Source organism: Pleurodeles waltl, chromosome 6 (genome assembly GCF_031143425.1).
Source record: "Pleurodeles waltl isolate 20211129_DDA chromosome 6, aPleWal1.hap1.20221129, whole genome shotgun sequence".
NCBI classification, from domain to species: Eukaryota; Metazoa; Chordata; class Amphibia; order Caudata; family Salamandridae; genus Pleurodeles; species Pleurodeles waltl.
In genome coordinates this window covers 1,556,822,437-1,556,850,274 of record NC_090445.1, presented here as the reverse complement: position 1 = coordinate 1,556,850,274, position 27,838 = coordinate 1,556,822,437, and the positions used below count along the sequence as shown (strand labels likewise).

General features: G+C 42.9%; 2 protein-coding genes across 3 annotated transcripts in view; one reads left to right on the top strand and one right to left on the bottom strand.

Annotated features, from left to right (window-relative positions):
* Positions 1-13,290: 13,290 nt before the first annotated feature.
* UBIAD1 (UbiA prenyltransferase domain containing 1) lies at positions 13,291-18,411 on the bottom strand. The gene is made up of 3 exons (XM_069241239.1): positions 18,039-18,411; positions 16,811-17,416; positions 13,291-15,493 (listed from the first exon to the last, which is right to left on the bottom strand). Exons 1-3 carry the CDS (start codon positions 18,046-18,048, stop codon positions 15,000-15,002), a joined length of 1,110 nt encoding a protein of 369 aa, XP_069097340.1. The 5' UTR covers positions 18,049-18,411; the 3' UTR covers positions 13,291-14,999.
* Positions 18,412-18,455: 44 nt separating this feature from the next.
* Positions 18,456-27,838, top strand: part of MTOR (mechanistic target of rapamycin kinase) — a 1,113,749-nt gene continuing 1,104,366 nt past the window's right edge. For both annotated transcript variants that reach the window (XM_069241238.1, XM_069241237.1), the window contains exon 1: positions 18,456-18,591. The gene's annotated coding sequence lies outside the window, so the exon portion shown is untranslated. The remainder of the gene's footprint in view (positions 18,592-27,838) is intronic.

The following is a 27,838-nucleotide window of genomic DNA, read 5'->3' as shown; positions in this document are numbered from 1 at the left end:
AGGTGCACACCTTTATAACGGCTCATTAGCATGCAGCGTTGACCCACAGCTCGACTCCTGGATATGACAAGAGGACCAGCTTTTCCACACTTTGCCCACTCATGACCTCCAACGTCCCCACAGTGGAGACTTTACATTCCCTGCCCTGGAACGTTAACATCCTCTTCGACTGGGTGAAGCGCACTGCAGTCCTTAACTTTGCCCACTGACACCCTGCCAAGGTCTTAAATACCTCAAGAGACCACCGCCTGGTCAATCAGTGCCCTTTCTAAGCATGCAAAGGCTACAACAGAGTCTGCCACATGGCTGACACACCTGGGCTCCACTCTGCAACGCGATGCGCAAGGGCCCATCACCGCTCTTATTGGATTGCCTCCCTTGACCTATGTGACATATGGATGACCTGACACCCGCGGCGCTTGCAATTCACTCACACCTAAGCGGTGCATCACACCCACTCCTGCATCGATCTCATTCTTTTGCCCACTCCTGACTGTTAGACTGTCACTCATGCTGGGATTCTCTTAAGGGGAATATCTGACCACGCTCCACTTATCCTCCAGCTTGGCCCTCTAGAACGGACATGGGACCAGTGTGGAGACTTAACGCATGGTATCTGCAAGACAATTCCAATGTTCAGGCCCTCCACACTGAGTTTCAGGCATACTTCTGCACCAATGAAGCCTCGATTCCCTACGTGGGTACCCTTTGGGTCACCAGCCAGGCAACCGTTAGGGGACTTGCTAGAGGGCACATCCGAGCGTGTGACCGGGCCCGCTCACTTCATACCACCCAGTTGGAGGCCCACGCCCTCCACCTTGAAAACACCAGATCACTTGGCCCAAGCAGGGACATATCCCAACAGCTGTATATCTTACTAGAAGAAATACGTCTCAAATCCTTGGAAGCTGCTAAACACCTATGGTATGCCACAACAGCCAGGGTCTATGGATGGGGCGATTAAAATGGGAAACTGCTGTACTGGTTGGCCTCCTTCCAACCGACGTCCAGAATTGTGCCTGAAGTCACAGATGATCAAGGTACTAGATTGCGTACACTCCTGGACGTGACAAAGGCCTTTACCCAATACTATCAAAAACTATACACGGCCCCCCCTAAAGTGGATTCAAGCTACTTCGCCTGCTTCCTCCATAATATAACTCCTGATCCACACCTTCAAGGCACTGCACAACATAGAACCAGCATACCTCAACCCCCGCCTCACCTTCTACGTACCCAAGATAAGTCACTGTTCTTCCCAGCTCGCCCTAGCAGCTATCCCCAAGATCTGAAAAAGTACAGCAGGAGTAAGATCCTTTTCCTACCTAGCAGCCTGGACATGGAACACACTACCCCTCAAGCTCAGACAGGCCGCATCATTGAAGAAGTTCAGGAAGGACCTCAAGACCTAGCTCTTCGACTGAGCAGCACGCCTTCATCCAGCACCTTGAGACCCTATGAGTGATTAGCCGCACTTTATAAATCCTTGATTGATTGATATATCTATGGGTTTGTCTGCAACGCCTCTGGAAAAACTACTAGCCCTAATGGATTTCCTGCAGAATATTACACAGCCTATCGGGACATCCTGACGCCTCAACTTCTGGTCCTTTATAACGAAGTTCGTCAGATAGGTGTTTTTCCTCCAGAAGTGGACACAGCTACGATTGTGGTATTTCCAAAGACATAGCCTCCCCCCACCTCACTTACCGCCTACTGACCAATCTCCCTCATCAATGGGAAAGTTGAGATGTTTACTGCACTATTAGCCTCTCACCTTAAACGAGTCCTCCACACCTTGATACATCCGGACCAATGTGGCTTTCTGCTGACCCACAGCACTGCAGCCAAAGCCTCCATGTGGTCCTGGCCCACCGTCATCACTTGCTACCTGACTTAGCCTTTCTTTTCAGACTTTGAGTGCATTTCAAATGGTGGACTTGGGGTATCTACAGTTGGTGTTGCTGTGGGTTGGGGTGGGTCCCGGCTTTTGTGGACTGGTCTGGGCCCTCTACTCAAACCCCAGGGCAAGTGTCCAGATCAAGTATACCCTCTCACACGCCTTCCCCATAAGCGGCTGTCCCCCATCCTTCTTGCCCTAGAAATTGAACCACTTGCACACCTTTTCCACCATGATGCCCAAATATGTGGCTGGGGTTGAAGAGAGGAATACAAATACCCTATAGCCTTAAAGGAGGTTGATATCCTTCTTGGCGGACCCTGCAAGTAGTGGCCCTTGATGTCTCCATACCCTTCAATGCATTGAAGAGGCCTCTGGCCCTCGTATGAACCTCCTAAATCAGTATTAGTACCCCTAGCCCAGTCTTGGGACTGCTTTGAATGGCAAGACATCATCCCCATCTGCGGTCTCAGCTTTAAATACTTAGCTATCTGAGTGGTGCTTTACACTAAGCTTACCTGGTCCCTAAACCTCACGCCCTTGACACAGAAGGCTAGTAACGACCTCACTCAATGGCAATCCCTTCCTTTGAACATTATGGGCCATATCGCATTATACAAAATGATGATTCTCCTGAGATTCTTATATGCCTTCCAAAATATCCCACTTCTACTACCACATGAATGGTTTGGAGTCCTAGACAGGACGGGAACTTATTTTCTGTGGCATGGATCCAGACCTTGCCTTGCCCTCCACCACTAACCGCGTGCCCCATATGATGGGGTCTGGGTATGGCCAACTCATATCTCTATTACTTGGCCTCTCACCTCCTAGTGATCCATGACTGGTTCAACTGCAGCTCTCTCAAACCACGGCTCCAGTGATCAAAATGGTTATTCTAGCCTGGAGGGCTGCCTTGCGCTATACTCGCTGGGCCAATACACTCATGCAGCAAACACCTCTTTGGCATGGGAAGTGGCAATGCTAAAGGGCTTCGAGAGATAGGATCTTATTGGTCTTTCCCAACTCTGTGATGTTTGGCCAGGGACAGACATGCGATCGTTTGAGGAGCTCCAAACCACCTACACCCCTTTGAACACACAATTTTCAAGTACCTCCAACAATAACATGCTCTTCAATCACATACTTCCCGCAAAGATCCCCTCCCAGATTTGAGTCTGCTAGAAGCCAAACTTCTCAAAGGGGCATTAGGCAGGGGAGGAATATCCCAAATCTACAGAACACTGATTATTAACGCCCCAGGCACCTTCGACCACCTTAGAACCCGATTGGAGCACTGGTTGGGCCTTCTTGAGAATGACGATTGGAGAGAAGCCATGATGGCGCCCAGGGCCATCACCATTTCCTCATGATTGTGCATCATACAAATATACTATCTCTATGGCACCTATCTCTACCTGACCACACTGCCCCGAGTTGGACTCCTTCCCGACCCCACCTGCCTCTGCTTTGGAGATGCCTCTGTCGATTTCTACCACAGGATCTGGCTGCGTCCTCATATTCAGGGGTTCTTGTATGCAGTGGTTGATGAACTCACTGAGATGCTGGGGTGGGAGGTCCCGTTATCCCAAATGCAACATTGCAGCACATTGGAAGGCTCCCACTCCTCCCACTGGCGGTGGGGGGTGGACTGATGTGAACAAAAGAGACCGGTTTACGAGGCCCGGGCTGTCTCCACAAACAATTGAGTATGGAGGAAATGTCTTAGACAAATACCCTAAGGTCCCCGCTAGAGACAAAGAAATCACTGTTGCCTTGCATTATTATACCAAGCCGTTTGAGAATCTGAGTCATGCTCAACTGATCAATGCTGTAGAGTTCTTTGATGTACAGCCTTGCTGTACTGTTCCCTATCAAAGGAAAATTTATCAAATTTGTTTATCATAAAAAAAAGTATATTCTTTGCCTCCCACTGGGATTCGTATCATGTCTTTATTTCCCCATGTTGATCCTCACTACCACCAACGCAAACACAAGAGGCATCAGCAGACAGCCCGTTTGGTGCCATGTTTCAGCACAAACAGCTCAATGAGAAACCATGGACCAAAACTCTGCTTTGGGGTTCTAAATAGTACATATCCCTGCGAGACCATCAGGGTAAGGGACATTATGCACCTTCATAGATTTAATCATCTGGTTTATCTTACCTGTTATAAAGGGACTCTCAAGATCTTCGTTCACATGATCAGTGATTACTGGTAACTACCTTGCTCCGCTCTATCTACATGATCCGCTTTATATAGCGTTTTACAAAATTAATGAAATATCCATTTTCTGTTCTCCTCCTCTCACACTAAATGTACCTGGTACATCAATCAATGAAGCAATATGGTACTTCAACCCTTTAGATTAGATGCTGGCTGCTTATCTTTCATATTAATGCTTTCATAAATATTTTTTTTCAAGCAGAAGGGTGCTCGCCACCTCATTCGTTAGCAGCATGTTTAGTTGAGAATTTACCATATTCAGCTTGCAGAAGTGTGCAATGGACCACTCTTCTTTGTGCCTCTTATCAAGTTCTTAAAGCTCTCACTTTAACCTTGCTTAAGTTCCTAATGATCTTCATTTCATTGGCTAGTGCTATGATCGTGCCTCAAACACTGCTTTGACTGCTTCCCTCAACCCTTTATAGACACATCCCCAATTTTGTTTACATCAAAATGTATTGTCATGGCTTCCCTAATCTCTGCCACAGTAAATGGGCCTTTTCAGATGACGTCATTAAATTTACAGCTCCCTGGCCTCTGTTGCTCCTGAACAGGGCTACCTCTGACATCAGTGGTGAATGATCCAATAAAGTGAAATTGCCAATCCTTGCGCCTTTAATGTCCCTTGCCACCTCGGTGGTAGCAAAAATGTGATCTATATGCATGAAGTTCCTATGTGCATGTGAGCACAATAAGTAGTTCCTTTCCACAGAGTGTGCCGCCCTCCAAAAACTTACCCTCCATGTTTTGCTTGATCCTCCAAAAGGCCACCCCATTACCTACCCTCCGCTGCAACTGGATTTCACTTTAAATAGAGGTAAAGTTCTTTATTTATCTGTAGTTTCATATATCACAAAAAGACAGGTAGCAGACGGCTTTACATAATTGATAGGCAGAATAATTTCTTTATTGGTTCTTTCTTTGCAGTTATGCACAAGTGCTACATCTGAGTGGAAACAAGATGTCTGATTACGTTGGCCAGGGGGCAATTCCTTAAAATCATTAAACAGAGTTAAACAAAGACTTGTTGGAATAACAGAGATTTTAGTTCTGGGTTGCATTTATCTCATGAAGATATAGTCATGATCCTTAATGGGGTGGAATTATAGGTCCTGGGGGCCCTTCCTCTTTACACTAGTTTAGCTGGAGTGTGCCCAAACTCCTAAAAGCTTGGTTTTTTTTTGGTTTTTTTAAAAGAAATTTTAAATTTGCTGGCAAAACAGTTTAGCAATCCCATGTGTAAAGCTTTGCAAGTGATCAGGAGAAAGTAATATTGGCAAACTTTCTATTTCTATTAATAATACATCAAGCCATTTCATGCAGGTCCAACCTTGAAATAGATGGTGTGTATTTTGTGTATTCCTATAATCATGCAACTGCCATTTTCCAATCTAGAAAGTACCAGGGACTGAGCTACTATTTTGAAATAATGGTCTGTGATTGAAGGTTTTCTCCCCCTGTGAAATCTCAAGTGAGGCAGTCAAGTGTCTGAACCATCAGGTTCAGGCAGCCTAACTACGCACCAAATTAGAACCAGTCAGGCATTAACACTAGGATGCTAAGGGCCACGCACTGTTGAAATTCCACTCACTAAAAGAGATGGGGTACAGCAGAGGCAGTTATTAGGGAGTTTCCACAACAGGTTGAAGAATATTTAGGACTTGATAGTGAAGACAGGGGCGTACACTTCCAAGTCAGCAGAGAAGCACATACATACCAGAGCCATGGTGCCAAGCGATTTTCATGTGCAGCATGACTGCTGCTCAGTTCGGCACCAGTATTTTGTTATTTTCGGTTCCCTTTCTCTGTTCACTTAAAATCTGAAGGCTAAGTCACATGATTGTAGTCTGACAGCTTCTGTAGATCTGCTTCCTTTGGCTTAAAGAAGTGCATCTAGGATCCTGCCAGGGATCAGCATTGGCTACTTCTTGAAGGAGCCTAGAAAGTCACATTCCCTCATATTATATGGAATTATGGTTTCTTCGTTGGCTATTAAATCTTTATGCTAATTGGGTGTCGCACCTTTTTAGATGTGGCCTAAAATAGCACTGTCTCTTGAGAGACATTGTTTTCTAACAGCTGGTTTATAGGCAGCACCAATTGGTTAGCGTTGTTGTCACATTGATTTGCTTCCCTCTTATTTATCAGCTTCCATACGCCTCCTTCTACTTCAGTTGTTTGAAGATTCCCTTAAGTATGGACACATTATGTGTGTGCATCCACTGTTCATTTTTCTAGGTACTATTTTTTTTCTTTTTATTTAAGCACTTCACCAGAGTGAGTCTTTTTTCTGTTGCCTCTCTTGTGTACTTTTCTCCCTCCATGTTCCTCTCACCTGCCAAACCCTGCTGTCTTTTTGTCTCCCCACCCGCCATTCCTCCGTTGTGTGTGTTACGCGTTACCCCCACCTGCCATCCATCCATTGTTCTATTGGCTTTGCCAATGCTCGTTATATAAGGGACAGGCGGGTCCCAGGCGTAAACCAGATGCCATGATATGGATTTTAATGCAAGTGGTGAGACAAGTCTCCAATGACAGCAAACAATAGAATCATTGGGTCTGATTCACAAAGGTAAGATACTTTTTTTGCATAGGTTTACCACTTTTCAGTATTCACAAGCTCAGAGGGTAACTTGCTACTAAATAGAATTTTTAAAAAATAATAAAGAAAATAGTAAATCCAGCACTACACATGGCCAACCACTGGTACTGCAACACCCCGCATAGAAAATAACAGAGGGACTAAATCCCCATGTAGAAAATAATGTAGGTAGGGACTTAAATTAAAACCCCATAGGAAATAATATTAAATTAAAACATTTGAAATAGTTATAAATATAAATTATTTATTTATAAAATATTGTAATACAATTTTAATTTTAAAGAAAAATGTAAGAAAGTTTATGAAAACATAATTCAATAAATTCTATACATCACTGTTAATTATTGAAGTATTTAAAATATTTCTCTTTATGCAGGAATGTATTTTTTAAGGTCAACTTCAGAACAATAGTTTTAATTTAATATAGTTGTATTGACATTTAATTCGAAATTAATTAGTGATGTGTCTTTTATTTGATCCACATGTTACGTAAATATATAAAGTTATTTTACATTAATATTTAACAACTATATTTTGATATATATTTTTGAATCCCTTCTTCAGTACATTTGTTTTTTAGTTTTCCCTATATTTTACTGTACGCAGACTTCAGAGATCTCCACATGGTAATGTATAGGGGAAAATAAAAAAAAGTTATACAGCTCAAAAATAAATATTAAGCATATTTTATGGTTTAAACTGATTTCATATATTTACGTTAAATGTAGTACAGTATTGAAAATGCTACAGCACTACTAAATTAATGCTGAATGAAAACTTTAATGATGGGAACTATATCAAAATAAAAGTATTTTGTGAAATTCAACTAAAAAGTAAATGAATTGCTCTAAAGAAAAAAAAATTATGTATATTAATAGTTGTTAAAAGAGATGTAGAGAATTATTTAACAATAATGGCATTATATGTAATAACATTTGTTACAATTTAAAATTGAAAATGTTATTCAACTATTTCATAATAATAAATATGTTCTAGTGTTATATATTTATGTTAATGTATCTTTATTTATACTTTTAACTACTTTAAATTATGTAATTTAACAGTATTTCCGATGGGGTTAAGTCCATACCTCTTCATGCTGCAACAACAGTCAACCAGGGGAAGTGGGGCACTAGGACTTTAACGCACATCCTCTGCTGCCAGAAGGGGTAGACTTGAGCAATTTATGATGCAAAGCTACTTCCTACAGCGTAGGACACTTCAGCAATCCACAAGGTGGAGGGCTGCCAGGAGGGTTGGACTTGACTGCTTTATAGCGCAACACAATTTCTGTGCTAACAATCAACCCGGGGGAGAGGGCCGTCAGGACTTCAAGGCCCAGAGAGACTCCCTTGTTGTGTCCAGGAGGCATGAACTTGAGCACTTTATAGCACAACCCCATTTCCCGAAGAGTGGGACACGCCAACAGTCGACCTTGGGAGAGGGCTGACAGGACTTCAAGGTTCAGAATACCTTGCAGCTGCCAGGAAGCAGCGATGTAGGCGCTTTACAGCAGAACGTCATTTCCTGCAGTGTGAGACATGCCTGGGCCAAGACAGTCCCAAAGTTGCCTGTCTTAGCCCGAACAGGCTGGGCTGGGCCACCGCTCTTGGTTCTTGAGTTTCAGGCATCAGTCCCATTTGGTGCTGCAGGATTAAAAGGTACCATCTGCCATGGCTTCGTAGTGATGCAACTTTATTAATTTGTGTAATTGTTTGTTTAAATTGTATTAATGCTGTTCATACCAAGAATTTTCCCTGCTGACCACCCAGTTCAAATTGGAAAGCAATTGGGAATAGAAAACTGCCAAGCTTAAAAATTTCTAATCACCCAAACAGTAACACTCCAGACTCTTTTTATGGTCAGAGCCATCTGAGTCATTATAAAGGTGATTGTCCTGGCTGAAAGACGGCTCTTGAGTCAAGCAAAAGATTAATCAAGAAGACTGCAATAGATCAATCACAACTGCACTAAATGAGCCCCTGGAGGAGGGGATTTGCTCCCTGAAACAATAAAATAACAGTGACTGTGGTCTCTCGGACAAAAGGAAAAATAAGAACTAAAGTCTGACTGGCCAAAAAAGAATTGGGCTAGTAGCAGCCACTCATTCCCTAAAAAGTGAATACACCGATCATACCTGGAAAACGATGGTGGGAATTTGAAGGTAGTTGTTGAATATTACTTAGCCATAATGGTGGTGAAGTTACATGGCTTCCAAATGACAATTGAAAAAAAAAACATTAAAAAGCCTCCTTGTTTCAACCTGTTACATAGCACCATCCCTTCAGGCCGTCTAGTATTCAACTATCACCTGCATGCCCACAGTTCATTTCCCGGGAATGCCCCAAATATACGACAGTAGCTACTTCACCCAACAGACTACCTTAGGGGGCAGTTACCAACTTCAATGTCACTTCCAATAAAGGGGGAGATGAAGGGGGTTACAGCTCAACGTGTAGCAGGAAGGGGGAACTCTGGTAAAACATATGCAAATAGGCAAGACCTGCGGGCCAAGAGAATTCACACTCATGTCACAGATTTATCACCCCCAACCAGAATGCTGCCCCTATGTGGTGGTCATGTCAAATGGTCCCTTTTTACTAACTACTATGGGAAAATCTACAAACATTAATGGCAGCACTGGTTAACTAAGAACACATACTTCAACCATATAGACTATAGCAACATACTCTTTGTTAGAAGAGTGATTTGGATTGGCCCTAGCATAAAACTACCAAGGGGTGATTGTATGGTTACCTGTAAACATCTATTATTTGGCCCACTGATTAATTTGGTATACTCTGGTTAATACACAAAACAATATTAACTTACTTCTGTTGATTTCCTTCTAAAGACACTTCCCACCTAGAACAAACCAACTGTGCCCCCACCCCATCAATGGCGCAAAAGCCCAGCCTGATCATATCTGTACATGTCATAGGCTCAAACCGATACTCCCCTGCTGCCAACCTGAATGAATTAGACTGTCTGAATAATAACCCTATGGGTGATAAGGGGATTCCACCAAAGTCAGACTCTAGAATGGTTTCAGCTAGCCACAATTGACCCTCATCATGGTTCGAAACTAGAGGATGCTTAAGGTCAAACCAATTGCTCTTGCCCATTTGTGAATTCAAACCCTTTCGGTTGACCTTCCTAACACCTTTAACTTTTACCTCATTAATTTTTTTAACTCAGTTAACCCACAGAATAGGGCTAGGGAACTCAATATCCTTTTTCATGTTGTAACCATTTTAAAGAACAGATCCCTCTCGGCACTTTATTGTAATGTTATTCTGGGGAGAGGCTAGCGCTGAATTCTGAACCATTCACCTGTTGTGACCCTTTCCTAATGCGGAATAAGGTGTCAAACACTTTTAAGAGCTGATAGGGCAATTAAGCTATAAAGGAATTTGCTAGAATTTCGTCTCCTGAACATGGCCGAAGTTTTGGGAGATTAGTCCAAACAGACGGCAACCTTCACAGGCTGGGCCTAGGACCATTATAGAATATATTTTCATCTCATTGTGCATAAATGAATAAGCCCATTCTTGGGCAACGATTCAAAACTTGATTTGAGTGATCACAACCACAATTAGTTTTTATTCCCCCATCATTAGGCCCTTGATCACCTGCTGAAGGTACAAAGGAGCTTGAGAGTTTTGACAAAGGGTTATTGTTGAGATCCAGAGGTGCACATTTCCCGACTCTGTTAGCTTCCACAATTAGTGCTAATTTGGACCTAATTAATGATAGCTTGCAGATACTCAATCAACCCTCCAACCTAACTATGCAGGCCTTCTCCAAGATTAATAACTTCAGCAAAATAAAACTTTCAAGTCCAGCCACAACCACGGTTAAAGCCTGTAAAGATTGAGGTCCAAGAGCATTCTGAAAAAATGTAAATGCCAATAAAAATGAGTGACAACTCAGATGGACTTGGAACATATAAGTGCTGACAGCTGGGTGGGTGGAGTACTTTAGAAACATTTATTACTTCGGCATGAGGGTGCAAATGTTGTGCAGTGTTGAGAAAATATATTATATATATATCTCCATATGTATGTACCACATAGATATGATACCTAAATTCCATTTCTCTTCCGCATTATCTGAAACTACTAAGCTTTCTATTCCTGTCCATGACCAAGCTGCTTTCTAGTGTGCTCCATGCCCCCCTCTTTTTCACACAGCTATTTCAGCTCGGCGCAAAGGCTTTACCGCTAAACTGACACCTACGCCAGATGTGCAAGAAAACCTCTCCAAGCCATGCTAAGTTTAGCTCTATCTCTGATTGGGGCATTGAAATCCCATGGTTGAGATATATTAAGGACATTACCCATAGTTGATCTATATTAAGGTCATTATGGAAGCCCTGGAGAGACCAGTTTACTTCTCCACGTTTGATTGCTAAAGGTGATGGATTAAAGGTTAAAAAAAAAACAAAAACAAAAAAAAAACTTACGTTATGTCATCCTCTAGGGCGAATAGAGAACTGAATGAGTTGAAGAAGCCCACTGTGAGAGACGTTTAATGATCCCAATTTGTGTTGGAATGGAACCTTACTAACATCTTGTGAAAAAATACATGGGAAGGATCACTGCTAACTACATTTTTGCTAGGCACAGTCAGCAATTGTGTTTACTTCTTGGTCAACATGATTCAGCATCTATTTTAACGTGCCTTTGTGATGAGGTTTCCACCCAGACTCGAATGTATTTTATCTTTTTCTGTAAATAGTACATGCCTTTTATACACATGCCTGTATTCCCAATGACTAAATCGCACTGTTTTGATCAGCACAAACCTGCACTTTATTTCTTGTGCGTAGTGCCCATCCCCTTGATGTGTTTCTCCATTGGGCATTTCCTATAAAATGCCATACTTGGTAATTCGAATTGCCAGGACACGTCCTCCTTGGAATGGAAACAAGTATCCGGGGACCAGTTTCAGGGTATTACCCTTCATCAGCCAGGCTAGCTTGAATCCATAGGCACAGTGAGCAAGGGACCCACGTCTGGGCACAACCTTCCCACTTGAAGTAGCTGTGTACTTTCAAATATATTGTGGTGATTTGATTTAGGTTTGTTCTTTTTACACTGAAGATTTATAACAGTTATAACTAACCGCACAAACTTGAAATTAAATTATGACCTATGTTTCTGGTAAAAATGCGTTATGTAGAAAAGATTTTAAAATATGCATTAAAAACGTCACGGATAATCAAGGCCTTTCTTGACACTACCGGAACTATGCTGGAACTCTAACTATGTGTTACCTCGTCCCTTTCCTCACCATCACAACTTTGGCATATGACAACACTATTTAAAAATCACCTACCAGCTACCGCTACCTATGGCCTGTGGAGCCCAAATCCATCTTGAAATGTTTTTTTTCTGCAATTATTACAACTATGACCCACTGGACTATGGTCACAACCCTAGCTTTTGTCCCAAAATATTAAACAAAGTGAGACATCACTCGTCTACAATTGTGACATTCCTGTTCTCTTGCTCCCAATGGACATTTCTGAAAGAATGAGAATAAAAATACTGGCTTCAATAGTAACCTCCTGTCAGCCTCTAAGGCAGGGCAGCAGCATAGTAGGTGGAGCCAAGATTATTTGCTAAAGTTGCAGAGCCTGCCAGCCCCTTCTTGGCCAGGTAGAAGTCCTTCACAGGTAAAGCTAGCCAGCGTAGACATGATGTTTTTACATGTATGGGATTTGATAGCCTCAAAGAGATAGGGCTGAGGTGTTCAGAGGGCATAAGATGACCGATTCCTGCAGGGATGCTGTGTCTTGCTGAAATGACGCAAAACGCACTTGTTTATTATTCGTCCTGTTCCACGATGACAAACCCACTTAGTCGAGTGTCAGAGTTGCTGTATTTATTTGAAGTGATTGAATTGCATCCTGCAGGTGGGCATGCCATGGGGACCTTGGTCTTTCAAATGTGTCTTTCGGGGAATATCTGATGCACATAGTAGATGTTGACTTAACAGCCCAAATTCCAGACGGACTCTAGATCTTTTCACATATCTGGGAAGTTGGAAAGCTTTTTTTTTTTTTTTATATCCCAGGGTGCAGATCTAGTGTTTGCCCTGATCCATCCAAAATGGTGTTACCAGGGTGATTAATTCATAAAAACAGAATCATAGTTTTGTACTCAACTTCTTTTTACCCTTCATACTTTCTCATCCTAGCCCACCTTTTAGCTACAATTGTATGCTGTGCCTGAATAACTGGAACAAAACTTTAACCTGCACATATCACACATGAGTTTTTATGCATGAAGTTCCAGAGACGGTGTGTTCTACAATTATTTAAAGGAAACACAACTGGGCCGAGCTCCAGCTACCAGCCCATTCCAAGATGCAGAACTCAATATGACACTCACCTTTCTGCAGAACGTGAATGTGCCCATTCCACTGTCCTCCGTAAAGTAATTCAGAGATACATGCAAAAGATGCAATAGGGATTGTGATTCAAACAAGCTAAAAGGGAAAGCATTTGATCCAATAACAAGAGCAAACTTTAACTCTTAAAGAATGACAAGACATCGTCAGAAGCTATTTTATTAGGCAAACTAAGTTTTTATATTAACTTTTTGATTTATTTCAAGTCTATAAGAAAGCATGAGGAACACTGGTCTATCAAATAGTGCAAAGTTCGCTAGCCATGGTAAAGTAGAAAAATGTATAAAGCATAGAATTCTGTATGCATAAAAAATTGGCATTTTGAAGATCACATCTAAAAAATAAAAAATACCCCGCTGAAACAATAAGACAAAATGTGAACATTTTCTCCTGTTTATTATAGCTTCTAAAGCAGCGATATCTCACCAACTTATTTACACTGTGCTACAAAGATGACCGTCTCCTATCACAATTTCTTATGTTCATATAGGACTTTCTGTATTCTCACTGCCTGAAATAATTCTTACTTCAAGAAAGCGGGTCAACAGAATGTGATAAACTAAACTGAACCACTCCTTAGCAACGACACAAACATCCTGTTTGAAACGGAACATGGTTTTGCAGACACATTCCTTTTGAGAAAAGCACGCTGCATGAAGCAGTTGTTCATATGATCTTTCCAAAAATGGCTTTAACAAACTTAACCTGGCACAGTAAGAAAAATCTTGTAGCAAAAGTGCAAATTTAACCCAGACAAGACGCATAATGAATACTGTTTTAAGAAAATTGAAAAAAAAAAAAATGGACCAACCTACAGGAGACCAAAATAAACAAATAAATAACATGGATAAAAAAGAAAGCAATCCTACAGTCATCCAATCGCACCTTAAGGATTAAAACTTGGTTACAATGGAGTGCAATAACAACATTTAGGGGGAAGCTTAAAAAAAAGAGCAAACAAAAGTGGCTCACTTGCTCCACTTTTCGTTAATATAAACTAATGGAAAATTATAGGCAGGGTCAATCTGTCTACCATTAAAAGTTGCTCAGAGACTAGTCTCCGAGCTGTAACTTCATGGCTACAAAAGTCGTAGACCTACCATGAATCAGTTTGGAGCTGTGGTTGGGTATGTATTGGCGCTACAAGATTTCAGTCCTTGCCACTGAGAAGCTAAGATGCATACTTTTGAACCTTCTGAAACGAAATGCTCCATTGCGCCCTTATATATAATCTTCCTTGCACACTCAGAAGCAAATAAACTACAACACAGTATCAAGAACCCATAAAATTGCATAACACTGCAAAGGAATAGAGAAGAATGGTGCTTAAAAAGATGGCCGATTATCAGCACAACACTAAAGAAATCATGTTTGCATTATCTAGCTAAGAATGGCACATACTCTTCAAATTCTGTACAGTACTTTCTGCTGCTCTGATACATCCACATTCTACAATTTGATGTGGTTGCACAAACCTTCCTCGGTGCGAAAGTGCACAGTAATCCCAGGGTCTATAATAGCACATTGTAGCAAGACTTCATTAAAAGACCTGTTGACGAGGCACGGTGGTGACTACAGTGCTGCTTCCACTAACATGAACCTCTAACCTCCAGGCCACACCCCCAACCACGGAGGCCTTATCTTCAGTCCAATGTGCCGATTTATGATGGGCGAAAGGGCTGCTTTAAAAAGGTTCAAAGTGTTCATCTTGCTTGGCTCCCTATGTCTGAACCATCCTCGAAACACCAGCACATTGTGACTGCTGCCATTCACTGAAGTTAAACGAGGTGCTTCAGGAACTCTTCTACAGAATGCAAAATTTGAAGAGGAGTTTGAATCCCGTTTACCACTTTCATCCTGAGATCCTGGGCAAGCTGCCAGCCGGGGCCAAGATAATGGCAAACACATAAAACAGCCCCAGCAAGAGGTTCAATCTGGCAGTTTTTTGAGCGATTTTACTGTACGACCGACTTCTGAATTCTCTCTCCAGAGTAAAGGCGACTGGAATGGTGAGCAGAGGCAGGACCATGCTGATGGTATATCGTGTGGCCAGTACACAGAAGATGAGGTATGGCAGGAAGAGCAATGTGTTGTACAGGATATAAGAAAATGTAGGTCCAATAAGAATGGCAAGTGTAACTATGCCAGCCTGCCTATCAGACTCCATATCCCGGGTGTTATTGCTGTGCAAGATGGCCTCTGTGTTGAGGGCCAGCGGGACTGCGTACAGCAGGGGTGCAACAGAGAGATAGCCCACCTGTACTGCGTGGGCAAACATAACTGCCAGGGGCCCGAAGGTAATGAGTATTACCAAGTCTCCAAGGGCCACGTATTTAAAACCAATCCCTGCAACAGGAAGAGAAAAAGACCAAAATTAGAAATACAACAGATACCTCAGTGCTAGGAAATAGCCACACCAGTTATGTGAAAAGTAGAGAGACCAAATTAATGCAAATGCCAACTAAATTTGTTTCTTTGTTCCTCGCAGTGAATAATTCAGTGAAAACTAGAGTAAACACCATTAGTTCTGTATTTATTCCTTACAGACACGTTGACCACATGATGTACGTGTATTAGCAGATAGCTACACAAGAATGAAAGAATATTCCCATGCTACTAGCCCACCTATTTTCCTACGTACATGGTCTTGAAAAAAAAAAAAAACGGCATTAGCCTACAGTATTTTGTAGCTTCTACTAACTGCTTTTAGCTTCACAGTACATATTTTACTTTAATAGTCTGCAAACACACTATTGCTTACATATGAAGAAGCAAAACACCAAGGTTGTAAACAGTTCGTGGGAAAGTTGATGGAATAAGCATTCATTAAAAGGCATAAATACTATCTGTCATAGGGTTAAAATTATATTAAAAGTTAACTCCGAGTTTCATGGCCTCACAAGAGAACTCCTCATTGACTTGGAATATCCTTATAACGTATGGGAGGTGGTATTGTATCCAATGCAGTGTGGAGGTTTTGACCTGAGGGTTTGATTTCACTGCAGCACTAACATTAAAATGTCTAAGAACGATCAGATTCATATACTAAATAGACAGGGATTCGATTAAGTCTAAAGAAGGTGAAAAGCAGCTTACACTCTCCCCCGTTTCAAAATACAAACATCCAGATGTAATTTATTCTGTCACGTATTGTTAAGGTTCTTACTTGAGATTTCAACTTCAATCTGATGGATGCTCAGGTGAATGGTAATATGGCCAGTTTTGAATTCGGTTAATGGTTGTGAAAGGCACAGCACTGTTTTAATCCCACGCTACTATTTAAGTATTCACTTCCAGTCCGATGCTTCAGCCTCATTTGCCCATTACTAGTGGGCGTGGGCTGTCGTTTTAGCAAATTTTGTTGTTAATGTAGATCTTTTCGTCTTCTGTTAATTAATGAATATATTATCTTGCATCAATCCCTAGCCCCTCTCTTAACTTTAGTTTCTAAGAGAAGTGATTGCAATATTAGTCTGAAGGCGTACCATCCAATATTATAGGTGTTCTTTAACAGAAACCCCTGCCCAAACCCACCCACTCAACATGTTACAATTTTCCAGAAAGAGCCAAAGTACATATGGTGCAAAAAACTTACCAATTCCAGCATAATGGAAGGCTGGTTTTGTCACTTTTCCTTCGGATGTCATCCCACCCATCACTTACCTCCAGTGTACAAGAAGGAACTAGAGAGGCCCCCAAAATAGATTAGAGCCAAGTGCTCGAGCTTCAATGTTGACAAGCCATAGATGCAGGCTGCGCAGACACAGCCCAGGGTGTACAGACAGGCCCCAAAGCGCACCACGTCCTGGGGCTCCAGGATATGGTCAACCAGCGTCCGGTCATCGCTCTTCTTGTGGTCGATACCTTTTGAGAAATCATAATAGGTGTTCACCAGATTCCCGGCACCATGCACAGATAGAACAGCCACGGCGCAGACCAGCAGCAGCAGAAAATCTAATCTGCCCTGGGATCGATACGCCAAAACACTGCCTAGTGCTACAGGGATCAGCGAGGCACTAAAACTCCAAGGCCGAAGTGCCAGCACGTACGATGCACACTTCTGCCTCCAGGCAGCGTGACCGTTAGATGCCTTGTCTGTCCCAGGGGGCTGCAGATGATCTGAGACGCTAGCCACGTATGCAGTCTCTCCGTTACATTGCAGGTCTAGAACATGCTCGTTGTCAGCGAGGACATCGGTTTTATCCACACATTTCCCTGGTTTCATCGTGGAAGAGTCCGTTACAGAAAAGACGAACGGCTCGGAAGAACCTGCAGTAGGAAGACGAAGAGCAGAGCTTAAGAGAAGAGTTGTTCCCTCGAACATCAAGTTCTAAGGATGCTTCAACCTTAATAGTACTCAGGCCAACTAGCTATTCGGAGGGTACGGCGAACATTAAAAAAACAGCGTTATGAAAATACAGCAAACCTGTTGCTTCTGCCGTCGGGGGGCTGTATTGAAGTGCACTCAACGCCCTAAATTAAGAGAAACTACACAGCAGACGCGTCATAAAAGCGGAAACTTAATCTGCTTAGGTTAGACACTTCTTGGGGCAAATGGTCTGGGTCGTCCTGTGGTACGGGCTATCTATAGTTGAACTTTTAGTTTCAGTTTCAATTTCAATAGGCTCCCTCCCGTCCCTCCCCCTGAGCAGCATGACGGAAAAGCGGTGGAATTATGTTTTTTACATCCCTGTGACCTCTCTGGGATTTCGAATCTAGGCCCTGGTTAATTACACATATACAGGTCAACCGAATTTAACCCTACCCTAGCACAACAGCCTAATTTAAGGTCAAAGAATTTCATTTAGATTATTATTCAAAGAAACATGAATTGCTAACCCTACATCAGGCCCCCCTCACGTTACTCCCCCACTTCGCCGCACACTCTCACCTGGCTCCATGGCTACGTCCGTTCCTCTGACGTGTCACCGGTGACCCAGGAATCTCCGCTGCAGCACCACCACCACCTCCTCCGGTGTGCCATCTTTGTTAGGGTTAACCAATCTTGGAGGCCATCTTGGAAAGGGTAGCTACTCGCGAAAACAACGTCCAAACGCCACCGGATCATATTACTACAGTGGAATCTCCATTTACGTCAGGAAACATTACAAGACCACCTCCATCCTAACAATAACAACGACAATTTCAAAAGGGTTGAGCCTCTGATACACCATTTTACCACCACGTCACGTACCATGCATCCTCCTCGCGGCCGGAACTACAATCTGAGATCCCGGTTTCCGGCACAGCTACTCCCAGCAGACACCGCGCGCCGGAATGGCAGAAGACATGATATGGTAGTGTGTCGAAGAAAGAGCACTGTAAACACCGTGGGAGTACGCGGCTCACTTACCGCCGTGGATACTCTGAGCATTACCACAGGCCTCTGCGGCAAGAGCAGCGGGAAGTGAGTGGGGCGGAACACAGCTTGGGCACCGGGCAAGGTGAGCAGAAGGTTCCACCCCTGTCGCCTATTAGTTCTACTTCCTGTCAATAACACAGGCTTGCTTGCTCATTGGTTCCCGCGGTGGCAACTAGAGGATGCTTTCTACTAGATCTTCAGGGGCAAGTGAGAGTACTCAGCGTGTGGAGTGGCTACTCAAGAGCACAATGTACGGAAAGTGTAGTACATTCAGGGTACCCTAAAAAGTGTGCCCGCACAGAGATACAAGATGCATCCGTAGGTTTAGGTCATGTGGCTAAAGCGCGTGGGTATACCAGTAGGGTGATCTGAAACTGACAGTTACCAGCATGCAAATAAAGCGTATTAGGAAGTACTATAACTCATGTTGTCACATGATTAACTCACCAGGACAGTTTTGTAGTAAGTCTTAGCGCTTTTCTTTGTGCAAATTTGTGGCCCATAAAGCTAAGTCTGATGAATCAATGTTTGCAGCTGAGGTCAGTCAAGTCAATGCATTTAATAAAGTGAAGCACATTAGGTTCCACAATGAAGACTGGAAAAGATTGTTTCAAATGTGAAGGTTTATTGAACGTCAGAATGTTTACAGAACTCAACATCAAGTTAGTGTCAATCAATATATGAATGCATTAGTTAATTATGAAGTTCTGATCATTCAGTCATACAAGGAAGAAGATGAACTAACATAGTTGCCTCAAAGGAAACGTTGAGGAAAGTCAGTTTTCCCCTAGGGAGTACCCTCAGTCTCAGACTCTGCTCTATTCAAAATCTAAAGGTCTGCTCTAAGCTGCATAGAAGTATTTACCTCTGCGTGTTCAGCACTGTAAACTACTCTGCACTAAAATCACTTAAATCACCCAATTCCAACGTTATCTACACGTAGTTCCCATAAAACAATCCGAATCCGGGTAGAGTGAAAAGATACTGTCTTGAGCTCAGTTGTTTTTCAGTATCCTCCAAAATACATCTTTTCTAATTTTCCTTTAGATTTACATTGTATCTGCAACAAAACAAGCTACATTGTACTCAGCATGTGTACTGTTACAACCAATTATAAAATTACTCAATTATCACAACAAAAGAAAACATTTCACAAAAGAAAGAGCAAAGGAACATCACATACATAGTGTAATGCCAAGGTAGAAACCGGTAAAGAAAATTGAACAGGCACCATTCCAGAGAAACAAGGCACTAGTTGCAGTCATTTCTAGACACAGTAGAGTATTAGGCCAGGTTTGTTGATCACTTTTCTGCTAATACAAAGGTTTTGAGAGTGCAGTTGAAGAAGTACACTAAATTTGTATGCACAAAAAACGTATGAGGAAATAAAAAATGGATTGTGAATTCTGTAACACTGAAACCATTTGGTATGAACAATAGTACCATGATAGTCACTTATGCCAGTATGTATGCCTTGGGGGCTGTGTTAATGAAAGTAAATGATGGCATAGAGTTGTGGCCTTTGCATCAAGAACATTCAAGAGTGCTGAGAGTACATATGGGGTGATTGAAAATGAAGCTTTGGCCTGCTGATGGGCCATAAGCACTTTAAGCTGTGCATCTGGGGCACCACCTTTCAACTTTGAATGGATCACAAACCATGATTTGATATGTTCTCTGCAAAGTGGGGGCGTTAAAGGGCCACACCTAGGATAACAAAGCAGTCTCATTATTTGCAAGAATTCTTTCTCCCTGAAATATGTTCCTAGCAGCAAAAATATAAATGCTGATTGCCTGTGCTGATGATCTCTGTGTGAGGAAGATTGAGGTATAGGGGAACTTGATGGTTGTTTGGTTGCAGATTGTGAGTTATTGTTAACGAGGAAGAGTGGAATAGGGGTGTTAATCGGAATATGGTGCTGAAGGGAATTAAAAAATGTGTGGGTAATTGGTCGGTGCACATAATGTTAAGGCATAGGGTGACTTTGCCATAAGTGTAAATGGAAAAGTCGAAGTGGCAGTGCAAGCACTGCCCTTCCAGTCGGCAGTGGCATGCTGGGAACCATTTTGTATATTGTCACATGAAGGGTAGCACAAACAATGCTTCAGCCCTGAGTGGACACTATCTTACAGGCCATGGGCACCATATACTAGGGACTTAGAAGTAAGCCAGGCCTTGCCATTTGGTATCTAACTTGACATGCAATTTGTATGGGGTTAAAACACTGGCACTGAGGTCTGGTTAACAGGCCTTGTTGCACTCTGGGTTACAAAACTAGCAGCATTTGTCCAAAAATGTTGGGGTGAACATGCAAAAAGACATTTCCTTACACAGAGGTGTGTGGGGAGAGCTGAGAGTTGATAATGGCGTGGTGTACTGTGGTGGCAAATTGTTGGTTCCACAGTCTGAGGGAAAAATGCAGAAAATATTGTATGAGGTACATGGTAGTATGTCTGCAGTGAAGCAGAAATAAACAGTGTAATGCTTGGTGGCTGAGATTGGAGTGTATGATTGAGCAGTGTGTCCAGAATTGTCTGTCTTATACAGTGAGTGATAATTTGTAGGGAGATGTCCTTGGTAACCAGCAAATTTCTCGAGAGGACTTGGCTAAAAGTAGATGTAAGCAATTGTGTATCTTTCATTCGTGGAAGCAGTAATAGCAGTTGTGCTTTAGGGCCTGATTCAGAACCTGTTGGAGGGGAATACTCCATCACAAATGTGATGGATATCCCGTCCACCGTATTACGATCCCATAGCCTATGGGTATCGTAATACGGTGGATGGGCTATCCATCACGTTTGTGACAGAGTATTTCATCCGCCAAGTTCTAAATCAGACACTTAGTACTAGTTGATTACTTTTCTAAGTGGCCAGAGTTTAAGTTTGTGAATACTGTTAATTCAGAATCAGTGAAGGAGTTTCTTTGTAGTGTTTTTGTAGAGAAGGTTAGCCAGAAGTTGCGACTGACAACTATCCACAGTTTATTTCACATGTAATGGAAAGATGTTTGACAATAAACTGTAGGCCCTATCGAACTGTGTTATATTGTCTACGTATGAATGAGTTAGTTGAACAATTCAACTGGGTTTTTGTGGGAGTTGATTGTGAAGAGTGAGTTGATCGGTAAGGAGGAGATCTGCTAGGTGGTGCGAAGTCTTAGAACAGCACCTTGCATTGTCACCTTTTGTCACTCTAAGAGGTAGGATGCTATGTCCGAAAGCGTGGCCCGGGTGGATGATCAAAAAGGGTAAGGGTTGTTTTTTTTGTTTTTGTTTGAGGTGGGTGAAGAAGTACAACATCACCAAGAGAAGTATTATGCCAGCATAAAGAAAAAGCTGAATGCACGCCATGTACATTTTTCAAAAAAGTTGATTGGGTGAGACCCAAGTTGTGAAAGTTTCCCAAAAAAGGAGATTCAAAGTGGTCAGATCCTAATAGAGTTATCAGTGTGAGAGGGAACATAGTGGAATTTCAGGGTGGTGATGTTTGGATTGCTCGCAGTGTAACTTTATCCCATTATCATGAGTTAAAATGTGTAAACTGTATATATTGCACTAAATATTTAGTTATGTAGATCCGTACATATTATGTTTTGACACTGTACATTTTACTCTGTGTTCAGTTTGTTTTTTAGAGTTGAGGCTGCAATAGCATGCTGTAGTGCATGCGTATCGCTTGCAAGATGCTGTTGTGTTTAAAAAAGGGCTTATCATTTGTTGGAATTGGTCACGGTTGGCATTTCCTCATTTCAGTTCCTGTCTGTGGAGCAGGTACCAAGCACTGATCGATTCAACCTCATCAGTGCCGTCCGCTGCTCCCAACTTCATTGAGGTACTATTTTGTTCTTTTCAACTTCTAGTGCCCTGCAAACTCACGGCGCGTGACTGACAAAAGCGTGCCCAGCTGTCAGGGAGATCAGATCCTCGGGGGTCTGCGCACGTTCCCAACATGTCCACCACTAGACAGCTCCAAGACTCTGATAGATGAATCACAGAGGCTGAGGGAGTCCAAGCGGGGGAAAAGGGGATTAGGATGGGAACAGCTGGGAAGGAGACCTGTAGGAAACAAAAGGTTAAAACCCGCAATATCAAGATTATATCACATTAATCTTTACTAGACTATGATTCTAAGCATTGTCATACTGAAACCATGGATAACTTAAGCATGAACTAAATAACTAGGCCTCAAGACGTCTGGTTACCTGGGAAGGAATCGAGAATGATTAATACAACTTCTCAATGAATCTCTTAATGAAATGTTACACATTGACTAGGAACGTATGAACCCTCTAGAATTATGTTTTCAAAATCAAACATGGTCTTTTTGCCTCAGGACAAGAAAATAATCTGAATGTTTTCTGGAACACAATAGGAGTTGTATTAAGGGACTTATTAAGCACATATAATGTAACACCTAGAATTTTAACACTTAGTTTTAAATGCAGAAACATAAATTGCGCACATTGCTGATTTCAACAAGAATATGCAAATGCCATGAAATGATCGCGGACACTGCAAGCTATCTGAAACATCATGTTTTTATTGCATGAATGAATCGCGCGTCTTGCCAATTCGAATGTCGCCTTGTAAATGCCAAGAAATGGTAGCTCAAAATAAATATCAAGAGTTAAACACAAGGAATGAAACGTGCGTCTTGCCGATTTGAATGCCACCATGTAAACGCCATGAAATGGTTGCGCACAAGGAGTATCAAGAGTTAAAAACAGGGAATGAATCGCGCGTCTTGCCGATTCGAATGCCACCATGTAACTGCAAAGAAATGGTAGCGCACAATGAATATCAAGAGTTAAACATGAGAAATGAATCACACGTCCTGCCGATTCAAATATCAAAATGTAAATGCCAGAAAAACCAAGAGCACATTCACACACACACGAGGTAAAATCTCTCAACATGGAAATTAGGCCCAAGAACTCGAATACCTTCGAAAACGGGATCGGGCCCAGCCCGACCTCCGTCTTACCGCCCTGATCAAGGATCACCAATACAAGGAAGGGCAAGGCCTGGAAGATCAAAGTAGGCCTCCGGAACAGAAGCTCAGGGAGTTGCTGCTGCTCTGCACCGGGACCTCTGAATAGTGAGCACGTGGAGCTGGGCTGGCTCCCTTATATAGAGTCTGGCCCAGCCCACAAACCACACCCAGTAATACTGCAGAGAAAGCTTCTAGAAGGCCCTGGAAAGGGACCACACCCTGACGCACTCTGAAAGCCTGCAGCAATACATTGCAAATGAACAGTATTTATAAGCACCTTGAATATAAGTCTTCAGGATTAAACTCTGCAATGCAAAAGGTTAAACAACAGCATATCAGCATAATGCATGAATTACGTTATCTCATAAGTGCTGGGTTTTTGCATTCCAGTCGCCCGTAGAGCGTGCACTGCCGTGATGTTGACCCCAGCAGGACAGACAAAATAGCAAAGCTGTATTGTCCATATTTAACTTTTTTAAAAATTTCGCCAAGTCTTCTTTTCCCACTTTGCTCTCATGTTTTGTTTTTGCTTGTGGACCGTGTTGTCAAAAGATGACTGTTATCTTGTTCTAAATATTGCAAAACAATATTGTTTATTGCTTGTGTGTAATTTTCAAAATGATACTTATCACATAATCGTGCAGTACACCCCAGTCCACCGCCCTCCAATCCTAACCACTCACCACAATCCACTCCAGTCTACCACACTCCAATCGTCCTAATCTACCCAACTCCAACCTGACCCACTCCAATCCAAAACAATCTGCCACACACAAGTACAGCAATCCAAAATCATCTGCCCCACTCCAATACTCCCAACCCACCCCACTCTGCCCCAATTTAGTCTAAAGCAATCTGCCCCACTCCAGTAAGACAATGCAGCCCCACCCCAGTCCAAACTAACCTGTCCCACCCCAATCCAAAACAGCCTGCCCTACTCCGATCCAAAACAATCTGGTCCACTCCAGTCCAAAACAATTTGCCTCAATCCAATCTGTCCCAGTGCAAACCAAAACAATCTACCTCATTCCAGTCCAAAACATTTTGTCCACTCCAATCCAAAACAATCTGCCACACTCCAAATCAGTTCACCCCATTCCAGTCCAAACCACCCCAGTCCAGTCTGCCCCACTCTGATCAGCCCCAATCCAATCCAGAATAATCTGCTTCATTCCAATGCAAAATAATCTGCCCCACTCCTATCCAAAACAAGGTGCCCTACTCCAGTCTAAAACAACCTGCCCCACTCCATTCCAGAACAATCTACCACACTCCAATCCTTAACAATCTGCCCTAAGCCAATCTGCCCCACTCCAATCCAAAACGATCTGTTCCACTCCACTACAGACCAATATGCCCCACTGTAATCCAAAGCAATCTGCCCCAAACCAGTCTGCCCCCCTCCAATCCAAACCAGTCTGCCCCCCTCCAATCCAAACCAGTCTGCCCCCCTCCAAATCCAAAACAATATATCCCACTCCAAATCCAAAACCATATATCCCACTCCGAATCTAAAACCATATATTCCACTCCGAATCCAAAATCATATATTCCACTCCGAATCCAAAATCATATATTCCACTCCAAATCCAAATCAATATATCCCACTCCAATCCAAATCAATATATCCCACTCCAATCCAAAACAATATATCCCACTCCCACTCCAATCGAAAACAATCTGTCCCGCTCTAATCTGACTCCCTCCAATCAAAAACAGTCTGCCCTACTCAGTCCAAAACAGTGCCCCACTCCAGTCTGCCCCACTCAGGACCGCCCTGATCTAGTCCACCTCACCCCAATCCAATTCACCCCAATCATACCAATTCACCCCACTACAATCCACCCCAATTCAGCTCAATCCAATCAACCCCACTCCAATCCAGTCTACCCACACCAATCCACCTCAACCCACCCCACTCCAGTTCAACCCACCTCACTACAGTCCCATCCACCCTACTCCAGTCCAACCTACCTTACTCCAGTCCAACCTATCCCACTCAAAATCACCACATTCCAATCCAATCTACCTCACTCCAATTGAACCCATTCAAATCCAACCCACCCCACTCAAATGCAACCCACTCCAATCCGACGCAATCCACACGCATCACCCTAGTCCAATCCACCTTACTTCACTCCAGTCCAATCCAGGTCATCTTAATCCACCCTACTCCATCAAATACACCCCACAACATCTCACCCAGCTCCAATCCACTAAACTCTAATCCAGTCCTACCCACTTCACTCTACTCCAATCCACCCCACTGTAGCCAGTCCATCCCAGTCCAATCTACACCACCCAAATTCAGTCTACCCCACTCAGATCCAATCCACTCCACTCCATCCAACTCTAATTCGATTCACCTTAACCCAACGCACTCCAGTCCAGTATTGTTCCTCTTAATCCAACCCACTCCTGTCCAATCCACCCTACTCCAAAGTACCTCAATCCAATCCACTCAACAACACTCCAATCCACCCATTACCAATCCAGTCCACCCCACACTAATCCAGTCCACCCAACACCTCGGAAATCTACCCTAATCCAGTCCACTCCACTTAATTCAATCATCTCTATTTCAATCCAGCCCACTCCAAGCCAAGCCACTCAGTCCAGTCCACTCCATTCCATCCCACTGCAAAAAATCAATTCCACTCCAATCCAATCTACCACGTCCCAATCCACCCCACTCAATCCAGTCCACCCTACTCAACACCACCTCGCTCCAGTCCAAGCCACCTCACTCCAGTTCACCTTACTCCAGTTCAATTCACCCCTCTCCAGTCCACCCCACTCTAGCCCAATCCACCCCACTCTAGCCCAATCCACCCCACTTTAGTCCACTCCAATCCACCCTACCCCGGTTCACTCACCTCACTCCAATCCATCCAGCCCACTCCAGTCCAATCCACCCCAACCCAGTCAAATCCACCCCACTCCAATAAATCCAATCCACCCCTTTCCAGTCCACTCTGAACCTCCCCACTCCAGTCCAGTCTAATTCACATCACTCAAAACCACTCCAATCCACCTCACCTCAAGTCCAATCCACCGAGTCCTATCACTCCAATCCACCCCACTGCAATCCATCTCACTCCAATTAAGTCTACCCCACTCCTATCCACCCCACCCATTCAATCCACCTCACTCTACTCAAATCCAGCACACCCCACTTTACTTAAATCCACCCCACTAACCAGTCCACTCCAACCCACTCTACCAATGCCCCTCTATCCCGCAACACTCTCTGCCACTGAACCATTGACCTTTTCTCTCCTCCACTCAGCTCTGATACTCTACTCCCCCTACTCCACTGTACTCCCCCTCTTCAGTCTAACAGAAGTCACACTGATGTACAACATGGCAAAAACACACTGCCAAAGCAAATATCTCTTGTATATACAAGACCTATTGGCTTTGCCAATGCTTGTTTAACATTATGTGTTGGGAGAGAGGAATGTGTTGTACATATGGAATGTTTGTTGTGCCCATATTACGTAGCTAGGGTGGAATGGTGAGTGCAGAAATGTCTGGGAAGCACAGTTGCTGCTGGCCAAGGAAGATTGTGGATGAGGATTGCTGTTTCGATAATAAACTACTTCTAGAACGCTTTCAGGGGTGTGGCTAGTTTCCATAATGACAGAATAGGTGGCCAGAGTAGTGCCAGTCCCCACACCTACCAAATTGATATTTATTCAAGAGTCCATAGTATTTGAAGTTTTTGGATGGTGTTCACATGGAGCACTGCTTCCTATGCTCTCCAAGTTTGGGAAGCAATTCACAAAACCTATAATGTAGTCGTGAGCACTCCCAGATGAACCACCAAGTTGTCTTTTAAGTTAATTCAGACAAATCTTCTTTGATTTCTCTGTCTTCTAGTGTAGCAAGTTCTAGGTAGCCACCTCATGTTTCATGAAATAGGTATTACCCAACAACTTCATCAGTGCTAGAAAAATGCACATAGATTTTCAGTAAGTCCATCTAAGTTGTAGAGTATGATATTATAGATGCAATTGGTTCCCAACTCCAAAGCACTGAAAGTAGATACATCTATAAGGTATCACCTGCAGTATTGCAGAGCAGTGTTAGGCTGTGGTAAAGCACAGTGTATTAGTGGGACACCATAGCACAGAGTTCGAAGTAAATGAGTGTCATAGGGGCTACTATTCAAAAAAACGGTATGAGCTAGCAATACAGTTTTGTAACACATGTAAGATTACAGTAGTATACCTCAGCAGTTAGGGAGGTAAAAATCTTATGAGGATCTAGACTGTGCATTATAAAAAGGTATTGTTGCCAACCTCCTATAGGCGAGTATTATCAACTCTTGGAA